At 38.5% G+C, this 21,286-nt stretch overlaps 2 protein-coding genes and 1 long non-coding RNA gene across 3 annotated transcripts; all 3 read right to left on the reverse strand.

The window, feature by feature from the left end:
- Positions 1 to 6,154: 6,154 nt before the first annotated feature.
- On the reverse strand, positions 6,155 to 12,788 carry LOC139146256 (uncharacterized). Its single transcript, XM_070717663.1, has 11 exons — positions 12,664 to 12,788; positions 12,399 to 12,546; positions 12,099 to 12,259; positions 11,671 to 11,914; positions 10,719 to 11,297; positions 10,261 to 10,452; positions 9,777 to 9,967; positions 9,306 to 9,417; positions 7,980 to 8,308; positions 7,593 to 7,800; positions 6,155 to 7,298 (listed from the first exon to the last, which is right to left on the reverse strand). Exons 1-11 carry the CDS (start codon positions 12,736 to 12,738, stop codon positions 7,033 to 7,035), a joined length of 2,505 nt encoding a protein of 834 aa, XP_070573764.1. The 5' UTR covers positions 12,739 to 12,788; the 3' UTR covers positions 6,155 to 7,032.
- Positions 12,789 to 14,935: 2,147 nt separating this feature from the next.
- LOC139145565 (uncharacterized) lies at positions 14,936 to 16,795 on the reverse strand. The gene is made up of 3 exons (XR_011554954.1): positions 16,667 to 16,795; positions 15,663 to 15,884; positions 14,936 to 15,073 (listed from the first exon to the last, which is right to left on the reverse strand). It is a non-coding gene; the product is annotated as an uncharacterized lncRNA (long non-coding RNA).
- A 1,845-nt stretch (positions 16,796 to 18,640) lies between these two features.
- Positions 18,641 to 20,948, reverse strand: LOC139146257 (uncharacterized). Its single transcript, XM_070717664.1, has 5 exons — positions 20,928 to 20,948; positions 20,384 to 20,522; positions 19,921 to 20,107; positions 19,339 to 19,550; positions 18,641 to 18,771 (listed from the first exon to the last, which is right to left on the reverse strand). The coding sequence occupies exons 1-5, from the start codon at positions 20,946 to 20,948 to the stop codon at positions 18,641 to 18,643; spliced, it is 690 nt and encodes a 229-aa protein (XP_070573765.1).
- Positions 20,949 to 21,286: the final 338 nt, after the last annotated feature.

Raw genomic sequence — 21,286 nt, forward strand, 5'->3', positions numbered from 1 at the left:
GTGTTCGTCAATGCGCTGGCATTTTGCATTGAGATGTTTTAAGAATGATTCTACGAAGAAAATACCACCTTCGAAACGTCCGCTTATCAATCTCCAAATCAAGGATGTATGTATGCGCTACCTGATTCGTCCTGGATTGATCACAATGTTTTAAGGAAATTACACGTCCCCCGAAATTAACTCTACTAGTAATGGTTTCTTAGTAAAATTTTGATTGTAAGGTGACTTTTGTAGAAGTTTCATGCTGTAGAATACTGAAAGTGGAGAAAATTTTCAATCATTATCGGATATGCGAAGTGCGATAGCTACGTATACATAAACTAGGAAGAACTGCAAATTCGTATATTTGAGCATATTCATATAACACTCACAGACGATGAAAACAGCATAAACAATTCCTTTATTTTCTTAGTAAAGACAATACGTTATAATGTTGAATGCAGTTACCTTTGCCACGCAGCTTCTCGTTTCTGAATCTGTTCTCGTCGTTGAGTTCATATTTTCTCTCTGTAGTTTACAATTACCGTATAATCCAGAAAAAAATCTCTGCTTTGAATTCCCTTTACTATTACTCACATAATTTCAAGAATTTATTTTTTCCTTTAACTTTTTTATCATGATTTGTTTGTCGCTCTCAACCGTTGAACATACAATATTTTTATACCATGTAGACCTGATTTATACTCAGAGTTGCTTTTGCTTAGCCGCTTAGTGTAGCTTTCGTACGTTTGCGAATGACATTAAACAAGGCAGCGTAAAATGAAACTAGCATTTTGTGTCTTTTTGACCATATCAGGCAACTAGTGAATGTATTAGACTGAATTGCAAAGTGTGTGTGTTCCGTGTATTCAAGCGAAGAAACGGTGTGAACCTCAATGTATTCCGCATTGTTCAGGTATTTTTGCAGGCAAGTAATCTCACGTGTGGTTTTCAGTAATGCGAAATTCTCAGTGCCTCATACTTTCCAGTTTTTCATGCAGGGCTATCATACCTTCCTGTCCTGTCGTACCTTCTCGGCATGGTCTGTTTAACGCAAATTTCAGACCAGAGGTGTAGGAAATAATATGATGACTGCCAGAAAACGATAAACGGGAGATATTCTAGTTTCGATAGCGAGTGCATTGTAGTTTAAAAATGAGCTCGTAGCCATAACGACCGACTGTCGACCTTCCTGGACCTCGGTGAGTATTCAATGATTAAACGATATATTTTGTCAATGTGTAAATTAACTTGACACAACTTACGAAGAAGAGCAAGTAGCTTACATAACGCAAGTAACCAATGTCAAGCGGGGTGCCACTTTTATTGTAAGGATAATGACAACTTTATTGCACAATTAAGGTTCGGCCTAGCGATAACTTTGAGAGCAACAATGCCCCCGTTTCTACGTTGTAAACTGGGTGTTTTGTGAAGAATAAATACAAATCTGTGCGGTGTTTAAGGTAGGATAGGTTTCGGGGACAGATGTTTCGACTCTCAAACTTTTACAATTCGTTTGTTCTGATCTACCACTTGTGGTGGTTCATTTTAAAGCGCTTAGGGTAAGAAAATGTTTTACCGCATTTTATTGGTGTTTTCTCGTAATTTTTATTTATAATTTACCTCTTTTTTTAGTGTTGTGTAAAGCGCATTGAGATTTTTAAAATGTAATGCGCTCTTTAAGAAATAAATATTATTATTGTACTTGGGCCTCAGCCCAGTACATTTGTTTTCATTCCGTGGAAAAAACTGTAAGGTATAACCATTTCTGGCTGAGACCAGGAGGGCAAAATGTATTGGCTTCATCTTTCTTGGCAAATAAATGGCGTAATGATGTTAACTGAATGGAAGTGCTGCTCTCAGCCAGTCTTGAATAAGTGAGATGTGAATATAATGCTTCTCTATCTGAGTTTTTGCCACAAAATCTTCTGAATATAATCAAATGTGCATCGAAATGCAACAATTAATGCACCCTCCGTTTACTAGGCGATGGCACGACCCTTGCTACACCCACTGGACGAGCCAAAGTGGGAGGGGTAATTTCGGTTTGGTCGAACAGGAGGGCTCGAGACCAGAATTTAACATTTAAACTTGAAACATGTTTAATCACTGACAAGATGTGGATTAGTGTTAATCAAAGAGAAAGTTTGAAAAGGAAAGGTTTTATATCCCGGACACAATGAAAAACATTACGACTGGAAACTGCACCCCCGTTGAGAATAGTAACGCCCACAGCGATGGAGAACACTTATCCTTGAGCTGAGAAACCAGACCATCATTCGAAATAGAGATGCAGATTCGAGAAGCTCGTTAAAAATAGCTAGGTACACCCCGTAAGGGGTGGTTTCGAGTCTTGAGGGCAAATTTCGCCTCCTTCATTTAGAAATCGTACGTTTGTTTTTCCAGGGGAAGACATCATTTGACACAAAATTTGCATGAAAAGGGGTCGCCAGTAAGCACGTGGTCAAATCTGGCATAAGAAACAATATGAAATGTTGGGTAAAGCCAGTCCAAAATAAACTGATTTGAACTTTTGTGTTTTGTAATTTATACCACTGCAGTAACATGACTTTTTTTGACAACATCACACAATGTAATACGTTTTGAAACTGAATACTCCGACGTATTCTGTGTCCCCTTTGCTAAAAAATACGGTATGCCGATTACCATGTAAGGAGATGATGACGTCAAGACAGATTTGTAGTGCGTTTGGTCTTGGATGGTGCACGAAGTTTTGTCGAGGTAGCTTGTGTATTTATTTCCTAAATGGGAGATATTAGGGTCGATCTAAAAGGCCGAAAAATGTTATGATACTCTAAGCGAGCTGAACTCCAATGCGAATGGTTGGATAATTTGGAGGATGTCTAGACTGATCTCGTCACATTTATTTGGCGGTCAGTATTGAATTTCAACTGCGTCACAAGTTTGCGTCGAGCGGTCAACGAACGATATTTTAGAAATCTGGAGACATGGCACATCGCAGTTTTATTTTAGTATTTTATATTTTACAAAAGATGTAAGAAGCAATGATTTTGTTGAAAATTCTGAAAAAAATATAGGAAGATTTGATCGCGAACACATTTTCACTTGGGGGTCAACTAGCCCTGCGTACGATGCTGTGTGTTCCGCTACAGCTAATCGCCCCGCTCGCCACAGCCCTGCAAAGACCCGTACGTTGGGTCGGTGACTTCAAATCCATTTTGGGACTTGACGTAAAAAGCACAAATTACTGCCGAAATTCAGCGTTCTTGGGCCCAAGTCGTATCCCAGCCTACCTCAGCTACTCGATCGCTTCCAAAAATGACAGTCTTTTATTCACTTCTCGTAAATAACCGTCGATGTCGGCAACTCTCTCGCTGGCCCTGCGTACGATGCTGTGTGTTAGCTGTAGCACATAGCATCGTACGCAGGGCCAGGGGTCAACATGGGGTCGCAGCCATGTTGCCTCAATTAGCTCAAAACTTATTTCTGTCTGCACTCAAAACTCAAAAATGTCGCATATGAACCTGAAAAATCGATGTAATTTTGTCAAACTTCGCGAAATTTCAGCCTATAGACAAAATTTCATCTAGGTAAGGTAAATTTACTGAAATTTGATCGACAAATAATCCTGAGCGTGAACGTGACAGCTCGCCTTCTCCGGGAAGTCATGCATCCGGCCACAGTCGCTCGAGAGCTATTCAGCTCTGGGACTATTCGCCCCATAGACGAGTATACAGAAGCGAGAAATACCTCGCTTCTGTATACTCGTCTATGGGGCGAATAGTCCCAGAGCTGAATAGCTCTCGAGCGACTGTGATCCGGCCAGCTGCCCATATGGCCGGGTGCATGAGATTGTTTTCAAGCGACGGCGGCAGACCGTACGGGGCTCTGGATATGAACCTACCGCCGGTGTAGCTGTAATAACTGTTGCGTTGTTTTTAATCACCACGGACGAAGTCCGAGGGGACTTATAGGTTTGGTCATGTCCGTGCGTCCGTCCGTCCGTTCACGCCTACAGTACCCAACCCCATACAGATGCACGTCGATTTGTTTCACAATGCTATCAAATTTGGCCGTGTTAGAGGACTTTTTAGTTTACACCTCCATAGACTCCCATGTATAAGGCAGTTCTCCATAGACTCGCATGTATGATGCCAAGAAAAATAAAAATTTAGTTTCTCATCGTATTCATATTGCCTAAAGGATGCAGTGACACAGTTTTTTTGTCCCCACGGATAAAGTCCAGGGGGCTTATAGATTGGCTCATATCCGTCAGTGAGTGCATCAGTGAGTCCATCGGTTCACGCAGATATCTCAGACATTTTGACAAAATATCATGTGACCTTGGTGACCTTTGACCTCAAATATACATTATTGTCCATGACTCAGTAACCACAAGTGCTAAACCTTTCATATTTGGTATGACCGGACACCTTATGATGCCACATATTGTACGCCATTAATTATGTGCATATCTATTATGAGCGAGCCAATAGAGCGAGAGGTCTGATTTCTGGTATATAGGGAAAGGTTAACAATATAATTTGTTTGACAAAACTTCACGTGACCTCAATGACCTTTGACCTCAAATATACATATTTGTCCACAACTCAGTAACCACAAGTGCTACACCCTTCATATTTGGTATGAAAGGACACCTTATGACACCATATATTGTACCTCATTAATTATGTGCATATCTTATTTTGAGCGAGCCAATAGAGCTAGAGGTCTGATTTTTGGTATATAGGAATAACTTAGCAATACAATTATTATGACAAAATGTGACGTGACCTCAATGACCTTTGACCTCAAATATATATATTTGTCCACAACTCAGTAACCACAAGTGCTACATCCTTCATATTTGGTATGATAAGACACCTTATGACACCACATATTGTACCTCATTAATTATGCGCATATATAATTTTGAGCGCGCCAATAGAGCTGGAGGTCTGATTTTGGTATATAGGAATAACTTAGCAATACAATTATTTTGACAAAATGTCACGTGACCTCGATGACCTTTGACCTCAAATATATATATTTGTCCACAACTCAGTAACCACAAGTGCTACACCCTTCATAAATGGTATGATGGGACACCTTATGACACCACATATTGTACCTCATTAATTATGCGCATATCTAATTCTGAGCAAGCCAATAGAGCTGGATGTCCGATTTTTGGTATATAGGGATAACTATAGGGTAGAAATCTAAATATGCCCATCTAAATATTAGACATCTACCATCGAGAACAAAGAAATTTGCTGTAATTTGAATATTTAAGGAGTTTAAGCAATTCCCGCTATAAATAAAGAACCCCTACCTCAAACTCCACAAAAGTTGCTAGACATATTTTGCCGTTGTCATGCCATTGCTTTGTTTAATAACCAGTTAATCAAATGCCTCATTGACAGGAGGAAATTCAAGACCATATTTGAATAGTAGTATATATTGTCCTCAAATTACTCTATCACGGCCCAAGTACTCATTGCCTTCAGCAATACTGCCTTGTTATTATTATTATTATTATTATTACCGTCTTAGTTTTCGAAAAGAGTTAACAAAGGAATGGCGACCATTTTGAATTTATAATATTCGTAAATCTTGGGTAATTTGTTTTTCTAGTAGCAAAATTTGCACGGTGACCCTCGCTTTTATTATTGATTTTGAAAGAGAATGGTTGAAAGTTTCCTTTGGGAAAGTTTGAGCAAACGTTCATGTCTTTCACTTTCGACGTGCATACTACCTTAATGGCAATCGCAGTAGGCCTACGTACTTTGCGGCGGGTGAACGGGTTCATTGACACACATATAAAGGACAATATTGACTTGATACATTAGTAACGTAAATATCTTGACTTTAATATCGATACATTAACTAAAAATGAATCACTGTGTTGTTTTGCTTTGATAACCTTTCCATTCTTTACCTGCCCACGCAAGTTCCAAAAGTTTGTACAGTGCTTAATTATGACCCGAGGTCACCCGCCAGTGTCCAGTTTACAGCGATGCCCAATGTAGATTTGCACAATTTGTCCAAACACTAATTATTGAGCGGCCGAGTTACTTTAGAGTAATTTTCGTCGGGGCTCATTCAGAAAAACAATCTGAATTACTACAGATCACAGAGATACGTACAACAAGAGAAAATTACCCCTTTTGATATAATCTTTCAAGTTACATTTGAAAGTTTTTTAGTCTTGAAATTTATTTGATATCTGTAAGTAAAGCATTCCACACTTTAGATCCTTGGAAGTGAAACCTGTCTTGACCAGCTTTTGAAATACATCGCGGCATATAACAGTCCTGGCGATACACAGACTGTGTATGGTAGCGGCTCGTGCTATAAATGTACATATAAAAGTATTGCAACGAAATGTGACAAGTCAAGTTGATCATTTAGTCTCGTTTGAGTAAAACCGCTTACTTAGTTATATCAGAATCCTGATTCTCCATTGATGAATCATGACTAAATAAATAGAGGAGTAAATTACTAAACTTCCATGTACATGTACATTTCAATACACACCAACCTATGCTTAATCGAACTGAAATTCAAACGTATTTCAATACAGTTCAATCTTTGCTTTATCTTACATGATGTGATTCTATATAACGTAGTTTTTTGTTTTTGTTTTTGTTGCAATAGTCATATAATGTGCATGGATTTTACTGTTTCAACTTGTGTAAATACGTTTGATGCAAAATGAAATGTACTGTTTTCATTTAGTAAGGTATCTAAATTCTGGTAAACCCACATTGATAATGTTGAAGCAAATGCCAAACTTTTTAATATCAACGTATATGTATATGAAGTATGGAAGAAGTTGTTATTTCAAAAGCGTAGAGAGCGTTTGCTAGCAAGAGACAGCTTTGGATAAGAGGTACGTTTTTTCCCTTCGTTACTTTCCGAGAAAATATCCAGAAGTAGTAGGCGAACAGAGAATGTGAAAATGAACGTCGCCTGTGTCGCAAAACTCTAGGTTGGATGTCCGCATCTTTAGGTGAATAGGGAGGCAACTATGCCCTTCAGGCATATTTGTTAAGTTAGAGGGGAACTTCATGAGTACGAAAAGTCAGTGTTGTAGATTTCAAACAGCCCAGCCTCGTTCGCAGCAACGATGGTGAGGTAGTATCTTAACGACCGATCCACACCAGTCAATTGATAAGTCGGAATGCGAGTTTCAAACCACTTCAGAATGTTACTTCCTCCAGGTACCGAACTGATTGACAGCTCATAGGTGAGAGACGAGTTGCTGATGAACATTTCGGTCCAGTCTACACGTACAGCACCCTCGCCCGACCAGGAATAGTGTACGTCGTGACCTGACGAATGAGGAAAGTAAAAACCAGACACAATTACTTTAGCGAAGATTTATCTGTAGGATGCATATAATGTAAGTTGTCAAAGTGAAGTTTAACACTGAGCTAACAAAAAGGAAATATTTATTAATCCAGTCCATATATTATGATTCTGTCACAGGGTTAATGCAAATCTTACCGATCTCATTAGCAAAGTCACTGTAATCAGTATGATCTACACACAATCTGTGTGCGAAATTCGTCCCTTCCGTCATAGCGTTTCAGTTCTCTACATGAATGCATTGTACTCGTTAATACCTGTAAGATACGGTGGACACGTTTCTATGGTGACATCTGATATGACCGGTTCACTCTTAAATCCACCATAGTTAACAGCCCGTAATTGTATTTGATAGGATTTGTAGGATTTTAAAGCCAGACCCGTCAACACTGCAGTGTTTTCACCTCTGTCCCCGACGATCCTGGAACCCAGTGACGTGCTTCCTTTATCCGTCACCAAATTACTCTGGAAAGAAAGAAATGCACTGAGTGAAAAATAGGTTTACATTTGTTGACTCATGATGACCTCCTAGGGGACAATTTCATACAGAGCATTTTGTAAATAGAAAGTTTGCAGGACTCTCATTCCGTACTCCATAATTTGTAATGTAGTTAAAAGAACTTACCATGTTTATTAGTTCTTACCTCGAAATGGGATATACCGGACAAATCAGAAAATCCATCCCATGCAATACCAATACTATTTACGTCCGTTTGATGGCTTTCCCGTGCATCGTACATGGTTGGGGAGGAAATAACGACACGAAGCGTTGCATCATGGGAGTGAGGAGCCTCCTTTACGATGGTGACTCCGCTGGATACGATCTCACTGAACAGCCCTACAAAGTTTTTACATCGCACGGTGCAGTACACAGTCTCCGCATGATGCATGAGATTTTCAAGATCTACTGAAGCAGAATGCAAAGTTTCTGTTCTTGTGAAGGGAGACAGGGTGGAAGATGATGGCGCTCTTCCTGTAAAACATGGTACAGATACCCATCAAAATATGAACTGAAAGGGGACACAATATGCACACACTCACAAAACTCACAGACATACAGCTGACTGACTGACTGACTGACTGACGGATTGACTGACTGCCAGTCTGTCAGACAAATATACGGATAGATACATATTTAAGATAGAAAGACACATTCATACGCACCAGCTCATGCTTCCATCGATCATTCCCCATCTGCCATATGAACATCGCTTTGTAGAATGGTATTTTCCAGATAGACAAGGGCCCTTCTATTCACACTATGGACATTTCCATGATATGGGTGTTGACTCAGATCATTTCAGGCCGAACTTGTATAAACACAGACTAGTAATACAAATTTTATATCATCTCTCTGATTCATACTATCGCTCATGCTCAAAAGTTCCGGAAATTTTAGAATTTGTGGATCGGATTATTGTTCGAGCACATGTATCCCGTATTGCCGGAGTTGAAATGTGAACTTAAAATGTCTGTCTTAGTGTGCGTCAAATTTCTTGATGGCATTCATACATCAGGGTTTTTACAGGGTTTTTTGTCTCAATATCTCTGAATTACTTGTGGAAAATATCAACGATAAGACTTTTTCTTGAAGATCATTGCCTGTACAACAAGATGTAGTCAGAAGGTGGCAGTGCATCCTGTAAAGTTTGAATTCAGTGCAACACAAAATAGATCATACGTAACACCCTACTCCAAATAACTTGAGATGATGGTATCCGATAATTACTGTCAAGGGACGCAAGATACGAAACTGTTTTTAATTAAATCACCAAAGCAGTCGCCTTGGTAAGTAACAGATGAACTATTTATGCTTGGTGATCTTCTTTCTTTGTTAACTAAATGAGGGTCAACAAACTAGTCCTGCTGACTTCATTTTTTCATCGTCATTACCACTTTCCACCATCATCCAGTTTGCTATAGTAATCAGCGAAGAATAAGCCGCGTTGAGCTTTGCCTATAGTACTCACCTACAGCCCATTCACAATACTCAATTCCACTCTCTGGGTCACTAACCCTCCAATGCACTGAGATCACAGACGATGTCTGATGAGTGAGATCTTCATCCTCGTTTGGACCATCCTATTTAGTGGTACACACTTATTAAGTGTTAAACGTACATGTAAGAGCTATGCCCGACTCGGACATATTAACTCACTTCCATAAAACACTTTAATACTCAGTACATCCTGAAGTACACACATCATATGACAAATACACACAGTTTTAACTTCAATCAATTGGATCTCTATTCTTTAATTTCGTAAAGTTCACCAAACTTATATTTCATTTTTTCTTGATGCTCCATATTTTTATATATTTATATGTCATGTTGTCTACATATACTTTTAATCTCAAATAATCTTATTATTCTCTGTTTGTTGTTATCGATAGCGGTAATGACCTTGCGCTGATTGTATCATGAAATTGAACCTACTCACCCCGATACAGCAAATGTCTGGAGGTGTGATGTCAACCATGATTGGTTCAGAGTAGAACACTGCAGTCAGATCAGCGGCATTCTTTGCCACTACGGTGACGTAAAGTGGTAGACCATGTGTCAATGAAAGGTCATTGACTGATACTTGGCACGACCGACCTACAGATCGAAATTCTTGCAATTGTGTCCCTCCTATAAAGCAAGCGGAAAAACAAGGATAGATGCATGAAACTAGGATTAACTTTATTTATATCAGATAAAGATAATTTGTTTGCTAAAAAGTTTCAAAAATTTGAAAGAAGATGGTACTTCGGAACAGAATCATTAAAATGTCACAATTATAAGATGCACATAGCTTTTGTTACACTACCGTACTGGCATTTGCTCAACGTGGGCAGACCTGGCTTGCGATGGTATTATAGTTAAATCGTTGAGCTTTAATAATGCTCACGATCAGTAGCACACTTCCCTTTTTGTTATATTACCTTTAAGAGTACCTATAGCAACCATATAGTCTACTACAGGGCTCTCTGGATCTGTGATATCCCAGCTTGCATGCATGGAAAATTCCTTGCCATCTGTACGCAGATGCACATGGACGAGATCCGGTGAATCGCTACTCTCTTGTTTAGAGGTTGAGTGCAAGAGATAAACATGAACGTCATCTAGTGAAATACCTGAAGGGAAAAATAAAGAAAAAAATCATGTTTTATGATTGGTCGAGGTGCAGTACACTGGTTTTCCAAACGCAAACAAACAGAAGCTCAAATGGCTTGAGGCAATTAGTACCCATATGTGTACCTGCGTATCTAGTATTGAAAACATAATACATATACAAAAAATCAGAAGATTTTACAACCATCTCAGTTTTAATGTACTTAAAAACTTTTTGTGCAGGTGGCTCTCTTCAAGAGATAATAAATTGAAAATAAGTTTAACTTACCACTTTTTTCTCCAAAAGATCCAATGGTTACACTTGAAATCTCTGACGTAGCAGTGAAGTAATAAACATGTTCATACCAGTCTAACTGACTCGGAGTCCTAGCACTTTTTTGAAATAATTTGAAGACTCGATCAACGCCAGGAATGCGGATGTATCCCTCTTGTGACAGAAGTGAAGTGGTCGACCCGGGCAAATGACTCGCGTAGAATGAAATTCTGTACTTTTCGCCAAGTGTAGTTATGACTGTCTGTGACACGCTGCCATAGATGTTCATAAAGGCATTACCAGAGTTGGCATTCGCATCAGAACCAGTGACAACATGTCCCGTTCCTTGCACCTGCCACACTGTCGGCAGACAGACGAGTATTTCTGGATCATTGCAATCTGTGTCGTTACCAATTTGACCATCGCCTGTTTCAAATTCTTCGAAGGAAGGATTACTGATTAAGTTCGTCCCATCGAGGACTGTTTCCACTGCCTCTGGTACTGTCGTGTCCACGGTGATACCATTTGAAAAGGATGGTTCGGACTGGAGGCCGGCAGCATCGACAGCAGTGACCTTTGAATAATAACTTTGACCTGTAAGTCAGAAAAATAACTAGATATTTATTTTACCGTTGAGCAACGAAACGTTTTACAAAACAAAATGTCTTTCCGCACGGCAATGGGAATGTTCGATATGGTTTTTAGGGACATTACATACCAGTTTTCGCGTGGTTTCAATGCAATATTTAACGTTTGCACGTGTTCTCTCACATCATTTCGGTCGTGTTGATGTTGTTTTCCAACCTCGGTTTTCAAAATATTGAAACATACACGCAAAAGTAAACCAAAAATAAACTTTGAAAAAACATCAAGGTGAAGGCAGCCATAAAGATGATTTCTTTTTTATCAATCACAGCAAATGTTTAACTACTACACTGCAGTGAACTGTATCATGACATTTCATCACCTGAGTCAAAACTGTACTCAGTCGATGTCACCATTGACAGACGGAGTCCAACATCTTCACACGACAGAATGTCCTCTGCTCCAGGCGTGGTACCAACACACCACATGTAATGATGAATTGACGACTGCAAGTCAGAGAAACCATGCCACGACGCAGCTACAATATTGCTGGAGTTTTGGTACCCTGAATCGTGAATCCCGAGACCGTCATGCACCACGCCGACCACTGGCGGAGCTGTATCAATCTAGAGAGGTAACAGATTTTCACACAATCAACAAAATTCTTTTCATATAATTGTACTTACACATTATTGCACCTACACTCATGATGTAGCAAAATATTCCTGGTCTGAAATCACGGATCGGAACTACGTAAACAAGTTAGAAAATACCCTCAATACCTCAATAATAAAGCTATGATATTCTCACCATGAAACCATCAGACGATGCAATCGATGTAAGTCCAGCATTATTTACAGCCTTGACGTTGGAGAAGTATTTGAATCCTGGCTGAAGATTTAACCCAGTCAACATCACTTTGTATTCATCTGGTGGCTGCGTATTTGTACTGTAAGATATGACATCTTCACCTGTAATGCAATAGCAGATAGTTCTAACATGAACGTTTTTCATGAAAAGTGAAAAGGGCGTGTTGTTTCTCAATCTCATAGTAAATTCGAACGTCAATATCCAAAACAAACTAAGTCATATGGTCTGATAGTCACGTACCTCCAACATGTGTTCCGATTGACACCGAGAATTCTCTGATATCAGAATCCCTATCTGAGAAGACGTTTCTCCATGATATTCCGATATATGTTTGTGACGTCGAAAAGTCGATATCAACCAGTTTTTCGAGGTCGAGAACATCCTTTACCTATTCACGTTAAGGAAATCAAGAAAGATACAGGTAGTAAATACAGATATGCTGGAGATTAAAACAACTGATCAACGATCAAAACACAATGATTCTGCAGAATCATCCAACGCCTACCTTACGTGACGTTGATATCGCTGGCGGAGTGTTGTCCGGTTTTATTCCCTCTGATGTAAATACGGCATACCGCATGTCGTCATACCATGCTTTGACGTAGAAAACGTACTCTAAGTTCGAATTCAGAGATACTGAAAAACAGAGAAATTTTTTTTAGATTTTGGCCTAATATCTGTGCCAGCTCATTCGTTCATTATAAAGAGATTAAGATTTATTACAGCATGTTTTAGGAGGGAAAATCATAGCTAACTTACTGTCTTTAACGGTAAATACATCAAAGGTGTTCAGACCAGCGTTGTGCCATACTCTGTCAAACGCGGGATCTAACAACCCTGTTCCTGGCGCCGTGCCTTTGCTTCCAACACTCCACTCATAACGTTGAATTGGTATACCTATGAAGGGCAAATACGTTATTAAGTATTTTTATAGCGAATCATGAAGTTATGTATAATGAGCTATCTAACATTTTATCGAAGAAATCGATGTTCTCTGTAATGAACGAGGTAAGTTTTATCCATAAACACTAACATCACACACTCATGGTTCGTCTGTTTATCTGTCGCTCTGTTTACCTACGTGTATCTGCACGGTGACCTTTGATTCATATGATTACTTCACAAAAGACATAATAATGTAAGCAATCATCACCATCATCACCACCACCATCATCATCATCATCATCATCATCATCATCATCATCATCATCATCATCATCATCATCAGCTGATTTCCTACCGTCATTCAATGTTCTCCATCTGGCAGCTAAAGCACATCTTGAAGCTGTGAAGTTGACGTCTTGGTAGACATCGCCTATCAAATCTACGTCTCTATAGTCAATCACATCGAAGATTTCAACCTGTTGGTACTGACCATTTCCTGTCAATAGAAGTTACGCAAACATGGACAGAATTGAAATAGCGACCATACTGTGAGATTTAATTATTAAACATGGCATCCATACTCCATCACGCTAATTAAAATCACAAATGTATATAAGGGAAGACAAAAATCCCACCTTTCACGTTAAAGCATTCGTCGGGAGTATAGACACATGGTTGGTTTTGTGGTGCGCATGTGCAGTCGCCTTGACATGTCTGTATCTCACATCGCCTCAGTAATGACAGAATCCCGCTATGGTCATTAGACTTTGTCACCACAAATGTTTCATGGGCCTCGTAGCTCCGTAACCCAACCTGTGTATGTCAATGGAGAAAGTGGACATCGAAAATGCTGTTTTAAAAGATCTACAGACATTTTTGAGATATTTTCCAAAGATTCTCAAAGATTCCAAAGATTATCATTATAACAGGGACATCTTGACACATTATTCACAAATGGTAGTCGACTGAAGTAATTTGATTATTGCCAATGAATCTAATCAGTTTCTTGCTTCGTCGATACACAGTGTGACATGCATTGATATTAATTGTTGAACGAAGTACACGATTCAGTGAGAAAGTCTCTGAGTACAAATTCCCTTGTTTGACAAAGGATTCTGCACAGGTGCAGCCAACGGAGCTACTCTTGAAAAAGCTATTCCGGGAGCAATTTTTGAGGGCAGGGTAGATTTTAATTTTGCTTGGGCAGGGGGCATAATTTTTTGTCGGGCAGGGCAGATATCTGTTGATTGTCCCGGGACAGGGCTTGGCGAAAAACGAGCAGAGAGGGGAAGCTTTAGGGGAAGTTGAGCCATGGTGTTTCCGGTAGAAGGCCACTGCAGTATGTGTCTGCATGGGAATGTTAATTTTCAGGGAAAATTTTTTCACAGGGCAGTGGAAAATCGACAGGTTTTTTCATCTCAAGGTAGGGTAGCTTCATGTCTGCAGGGGAAATGGAATGACAAATCTTGAAGGAAATTTTTTTCGAAGGCACGGGAAATCGGCAAGTTTTTTCGCCACAGGCAGGGGAGCTTCAAAAAAGACAGTGGGGAGGGGAAATAGGCAAAAATAAGTGGGGAGTGGGTAAAAATGAAGTTTAAGTGCGGGAGGGTAAGTCGAAAAATTTTCAGTGGGAGGGCAAATTATGAACAGCTAATTAATTACCCTCATGACTTAAAATTAGTCAGTTCACATTACTTGTCATGCACAATATATCTTGTCATAGTAAAGACCCTTTAAAAGTGCATAGTTCGTTGGCTGCACCTGTCTGCACTCAGTTTGATAGTAGCAATGAGAGAACAGAGACAGAGAGAGACAGACAGATAGGCATACAGAGAGACAGAAAGAGAGTATAAAAGTCTTTTTAATCGTTTTGGAGTAAGTACTTCAATTACCTCATTGACAGCCCAAAGTGTACAATAAATGTGTTCTCCAGTAACAAGGTCTCTGTTGATATCAATAATCGCCGTTTGTATGCTACCTTCATCGAAATGGGAAGTCCCGTTAGAGTGAGGGACTTGTACTGTGATATTCTGCGTGGCACAGACAAGATTGAGAAGTATGTCAATGCTATATATATGGAATATGCCTTGTGTACATATTGCTTCCTCACCAGAAGCATCCCGTAAATTCTAGGAACACTTAAGTTTTGTTTGCTACGGCTTTAGATATTAGTCAAATAACACCCGGATGTCAACATTAACAATTTTCATATCCTAAGTCATTGCCTTAGACTTTTCACGAGGCTACTTCGAGTTGACCCAGGTCTATAGGACGCAAGGAGGAATGTCAGAATTAAATATATCAGAATTAGTCGACTTGGTAGATAGAAGACATTTGGAAGACGTACAAAGATGTGAAAGACTTCATTTGTAGAGGTGAATTCGACAGACTTGAAAAAGGCATAAAACATCACGACTATATAGGAACGCCTGCGCTCAAATTGGAGATTTTATCATTATGGATCATGCTGTATATGGTGAAAATTTTAATATATTGTCAAATATAGTTGCATACCATGAAAGAGTGATTTTAAAATGTGAAAGAAACACTTTTGCGTTGATTTTTACAGCAAGAAGCAGCATTGTTTATGAAAAATTAATATACCAATGTCTTACTTACCCCAGTCATATCCCATGAAGCATATCTACTGCCTATACCAACATAGTAATGTCTTATTCCTGTGTGAATATCTGCAAATCCTAACCAAGCTAGTTTAACATTTGCTGAGTTTTGCCCCTGGCCTTGATGATACGTCATCCAACCTTCCCGATGACGTGTTAAACCAGCCGCGTGGTCGGTCTCCACGGCGAATGTGCCAACAGTTGGAGGGCTTGAATCAACCTGGAAAATTAATGGCATTAAGCATAGATTTATGTTTCTGATTATTATAGTAAAGTAAACGCTGATTTACCCTGATGATTCTCCCGCAAGAGGGATGATTTTAATTTTGAAATCATCAACTTTCCCTACTTGTCGAGCATTATTTCATCGGCTCCAGCCTATAGTGTATATGTTTCACAACTCCTTAGATATTGTAGAGCTTGTGAGTCATATGATGATTCTCGAGAACGACATGCCTCATTGGCATTTAGTAAGTGAGACAGGGCTTCTCGGAAAGTAGACTTGCAAGATCTTTTAAGAAGTTCTATGATAGATATGGGGACATGGTTTCTAAATATGACACAACTGTTGCACAAATGATGCGTGACAGTATTCCCAACCTTGACCTTATTCGGCAGTTTCACTGAGTTGCCATTGATTTTGACACTTCAGGGAAATGATTGACGGGTGTAGCATACTACCAGGTACGCCTACCCATTCCGGACACCTGGCACCACCACTTATGATTGTATTCGTGGTTCAAGATGGTCCTTTATTACCTTGTAAATATTTTATTTAAATTGGTATTTTATATTAAAGGACCTGTTAATTTACGATTTGGGTTATTGAACTTGCTTTGACGTCATATTGTTACCTAAAACAGTACATATTTTTTACGTTTTATAAAAAGGTTAATTAAAAGGGTAAAAAGTCTTACTTAGATGTCCTCAGTGTCGCTAGATGCACAGATTGTATCAGAAAATTGTGACAATTTTGCTTGGAAACATTAAAAATTGTCTTACCAAGATATCGTCTGTGTCGCTGGATGTACACAGTTTAGCTGCATTGCATGCTATCACGTGGACATAGTAGGTGTTACCATCGTGTAGTGATAGGTTGGTGAATGTGTACTGATGAAGATTGCCTTGAACCTATAGATAATTAGAACGTACATGTATTTAGGAAACACGATTGGAACTAAATTGGGATAATTGGATCGGCAGAATTTCTCAAGAATTTTAGCAATTTCTTTAATTTTACACCATATTTGCTTACCATCTTTAAAATTTTATACACAATTTACGATGCTGTTGAAATCTTATGAGTAAGAATCAGTGCATGATAGTATCTAATGCAATATTGTTCAAAACATATGAACAATATTCACATTTGGATGAAAATATGAGAGTTTGTCTGTAGTTTCTTCATTACTGAAACACTAGTAATAATGTCAGTTTGTCATTTTTCCTCGACCAAAATGAAGCTTTTCGATTGATTTACAGTTAAGTCAGTCAGGGTCTTTTAAAATGTGCCCTGACTCAATTTTATGTTTATGAAGCCTTAAATTCATGAAAAAGTCAGGGGCATTTCAAAAGTGCCCTGACTCAAAATTCGTCAATTAGAGAAATTTTAAGCATTTTGTCTCGTTTCTTCAGTACATTTACACAAAAATGAACTTATTTTTATGAAAATGAATCCGATGAAAGAGGTATGCAATAATCGTTGTGTTTTCGTTGTTTTGTCCGATGAGAACAATATTTCAAATTTTACACTATTCTATCATTTTGTAAAATTTCAGCTGTAAAAATTTCGATTTCGTTACATTTTCCTAATAATTACTCTCATCCAATTTTCCCAAATTAGTTCCAATCGTGTTACTGGGTGTACTTACACAGACCAAGAGGGGAAGGTACATTTTGTCTTGCCATAACGCAAAATCTGCTTGTGGGACGATTACTTAGTACTTTCATTGTGTAAATGTTACACAAACTATTAAAATGTGATTGGGGTCTTCTCCAACAATCTGCGCTGCCCCATGGGAAAATTACTACAGTGGGACTGTGCACATCAAGTCTCGTAATGTTAATTTTTTACAGCATAAACCGGTCAAAATCTACTGGCAGTTTTTCTCCTTTACATGCGGAGAAGATTATGATGGCCTTTTGTCTGCTCTATCTTTAGGTGGACAAATTCAAACTTATCACCGCAAACATGTTGGATGGAACATGTAAACCTCGAAATGCAGTGTTACCTCAACTGACGGAATAGTCATATCAGACTGGCGATGAGTGGAGACAGACAACAGCTGAGTTTCAATTGGACTGTCAGGATCATAAAACTCCCATGATACCGTGAGTAGTGAAACCCATACCTGTGTATATGTACAGAGCGGGTAGTAGAGAAATAGTGATAATGTCCAATGGGCTGAATCTAATACTTATAAGTCAGTTCAACATATCTCACAACTTTCTCAGACATGCTTTTACCTATTCAGCGAAATTTGCTGCATTGCACCAACGTTCATTTGTGACAGAATTGAAAATAAATTTAGCAATTCAACTGTCGTTTTAAAGTCACCGCTGTTTATAACATACGAAACAGCGAATATAACATTGCAGTGGCGAGTAATACATGTAGTCCTAGTGTTCTAAAGGATAAAAAATTTTGTTTCTGAAATGATTCATGTACCTAGATGCAGTTCGTACACCGTTAGTTTTCGCATATTTACATTTAGTAGTCCACATATGAGTATAGTAGACCGTCTGCTTATTTATATCTATGATTTCAAACTTGAACACGCAATTCAAGTCTTTAATGGTTACACTTATATAGACTTCATCCACTCTGTACAAAGAGAGGAATTATATGACCTTGAAAGCTAAATCAGGATATGAAAATTATGAAAGTGAAGTTGATGAGCCTTCAGCGTTGCATAATAAACTGACCGATATTATCTTCTCGTAACTATACAGCGTTTCTTGAATAATAAAATATGGTTACAATTCATGCTGTACCTGAGTCCCATTGAATATTGATCCCATTGTGTTATCAACTGTAGGCTTCTTAATAACAGAAGGCGGAGTGACGTCGACTACTATCCCATTTGACGACTGTTCAGTATACAAGCCTGGAATCAAACGACAAATTTATTGTTTATAGCTATCGGTGGTTCTTCATAGCTAACACCAACTACGTTCATCTATGTATGAAATCTGAACTTTCATAATAAGCGATTTTATTCTATTTATATTCACCCTGCACCCATCAGGCGAAGCCAAACGATGTTAGTGTTTGAAATGTTGCACAATAAATTAGAAAGTACACCGGAGAAGAAACTTACAGCCAAAACAAGCTTAAGGCAAATGCGTTACACATAAAATACACTAATATGGCAGATCCAAAGGAGAGAAACTTTAAACAGTCACAGCAAAAGATTAAATAATGATGAATTGATTAATTGGTGAACTATACTTTTTTCCAACCATTTGAGCAAATACGATTACTTAGTATTTAAATTAAAATAGCCTAGAAAATAAAATAGTAAAAATGACTGAATAGCTGCCTGATAATTGAAAATTATCGAAGTATATGTATTATATCTTGTTGTTTCTGTCTTGTGAGTCAGAGCAACATTATACCTCCCATTTTAATGGAATCAAAATACCAACATTAAAGAAGCCAACGGCCAATATACCTGCTTTATTGTATGCTGTAATGGTCACATAAATCGGGATGGCAATATTTAGCTGGTTGGGTAACTTCGATGTAAATGCCTTCTCTGTCAGGTGTAGTCTAGTCCTTGGTAAAGTATCGTTACCGCCGGGTGTCGTTCCTGCACGAAGCTCGTAGTGTGAAAGTTGAGAATGAGGATCGTGAAAATTATACCAGTGAGCCGACAGTGATGTCCTAGAAATCAAGCAAAGTTGATTGGATATTTCTTTGAGGAACAAAACTAAAATTATAAAAAGATGCATTCACATTCATGTTATTAATTATGTTTTTTATATATATTGGAAAACCACGTTGTGTGTTCATGTTGACACATTGTTCCTGAATTTCGTGTTATTGAAGCTATATATACATCTAGTGGCACACGTGCACTACAAAGGAAAGACAATACTATCATAGACACCATACATCAAATATAATCATGGCAATAACACCCTGTGCTTAAAAATTCATACACAAATTTCCATGATATTATAAACTTGTGGAACTGACCCTTCATCGTTTCCTTAAATTTGACCATACTTGTGAAGCGTCTTTGCTTAATTACCTTGAAAACTGGAAATCCTGGTCTCCGTGACTTACTCCGTCGTACACTTTGCCAGCAATGGGTGGAGAGTTATCTGGTATGATACCATCAGACGTTACAGTCGTACACAGACCAGCAGCGTTACATGCAGTGACAGATGCATAGTACCTCAAACCAGGTTCCAAGTTGAGGTTTGAGATTCTCATTTCTAAAAGTGTAATTAAAGGGGTGTGTTTTCAAGACGTAGGCGCATCAATTTAGGTAAAATGATAGGAAAAATAATTCCCATTGTTACAGATATTCTGATGTACAGTATCTAGACCTTTCATTATGTTCGACATCATTCATACAGCTTTAACAGCCTTTCCCCTGTATCAGATACTGTTTATTTTATAATAAGCCAAATATTATTTTGCCACATTTAAAATCAATTTTAGCGATGGCGTTTTAAACTTATTTATGTTTGTTCAATTGTCACTTTTACCGAAATAATATCCAACGTCTTCTTCTTTCATGACATCGTCACAATTCAAACAAGTTCCGATTTTCAATGAATATCCAGTGATGGACGAATGTGGATCGTAGAAACCACCCCAGTGTACTGCAAGGTAGTCCAAGTGAGTCTGGCGAAGAGTCAAACAAATTATCAACGTGTATAAACAAATGAACGATGCCAAGATAGCACAGTTTTTTTTCCTGGTGAAAGCGCATCGACGTCAATTAGAATTTGACCTTCAAGTGCTAAGCACTGAACTGACGGCAAGATTGTACAATCAAGCGGAAAACTTGACAAACATCAGTAGTATTTGTATAGTCGGTTGTTAATGAGTGATCCAGTACTGTCGACAAGCTAAGAATTCATATTAACTGTGTGATAACAATTGATGTTTTTCACACTTTAGTATTGATTCAGATGCATTGCGCTATGAAAAGTATGTATTATATATTATTGCCTGAATACATGGGTTTTGTGTGCCCAAGAGCAGGTGACAATTTGCTCGACCTCAGGAGGGTAAATTGTCGCCTACTGCGAGGGCACATAAACCCATGTATTCAGGCAATAATATTTTATTCCATTGTTCTTCACAGTTTACGCTATGTAATATTTAGTTACATGCAGGGCATTCTCAAACAGTTTAACAATTATTGACCAGCATCAAACATATTTTAACGAAAGTCAAAATAGCAGTGCGCGCATGGATATTTTACATCTAGAGTTAAGCGTCCAATGTGGGGTCGAAAACGTCGAAGGGCTTCACCCACAGGCACTCTGTTGTTCTGAATTGATAGTCTGAATAGACTAAGCTAATTATATGTAAATACGAACTTTGATGATAACTGTGTGAGAAATTTATAACAGAATGCCGTTCAGATTGAAATGCCTATT

Source organism: Ptychodera flava, chromosome 12, assembly GCF_041260155.1.
Source record: "Ptychodera flava strain L36383 chromosome 12, AS_Pfla_20210202, whole genome shotgun sequence".
In the NCBI taxonomy this organism is placed as follows: domain Eukaryota; kingdom Metazoa; phylum Hemichordata; class Enteropneusta; family Ptychoderidae; genus Ptychodera; species Ptychodera flava.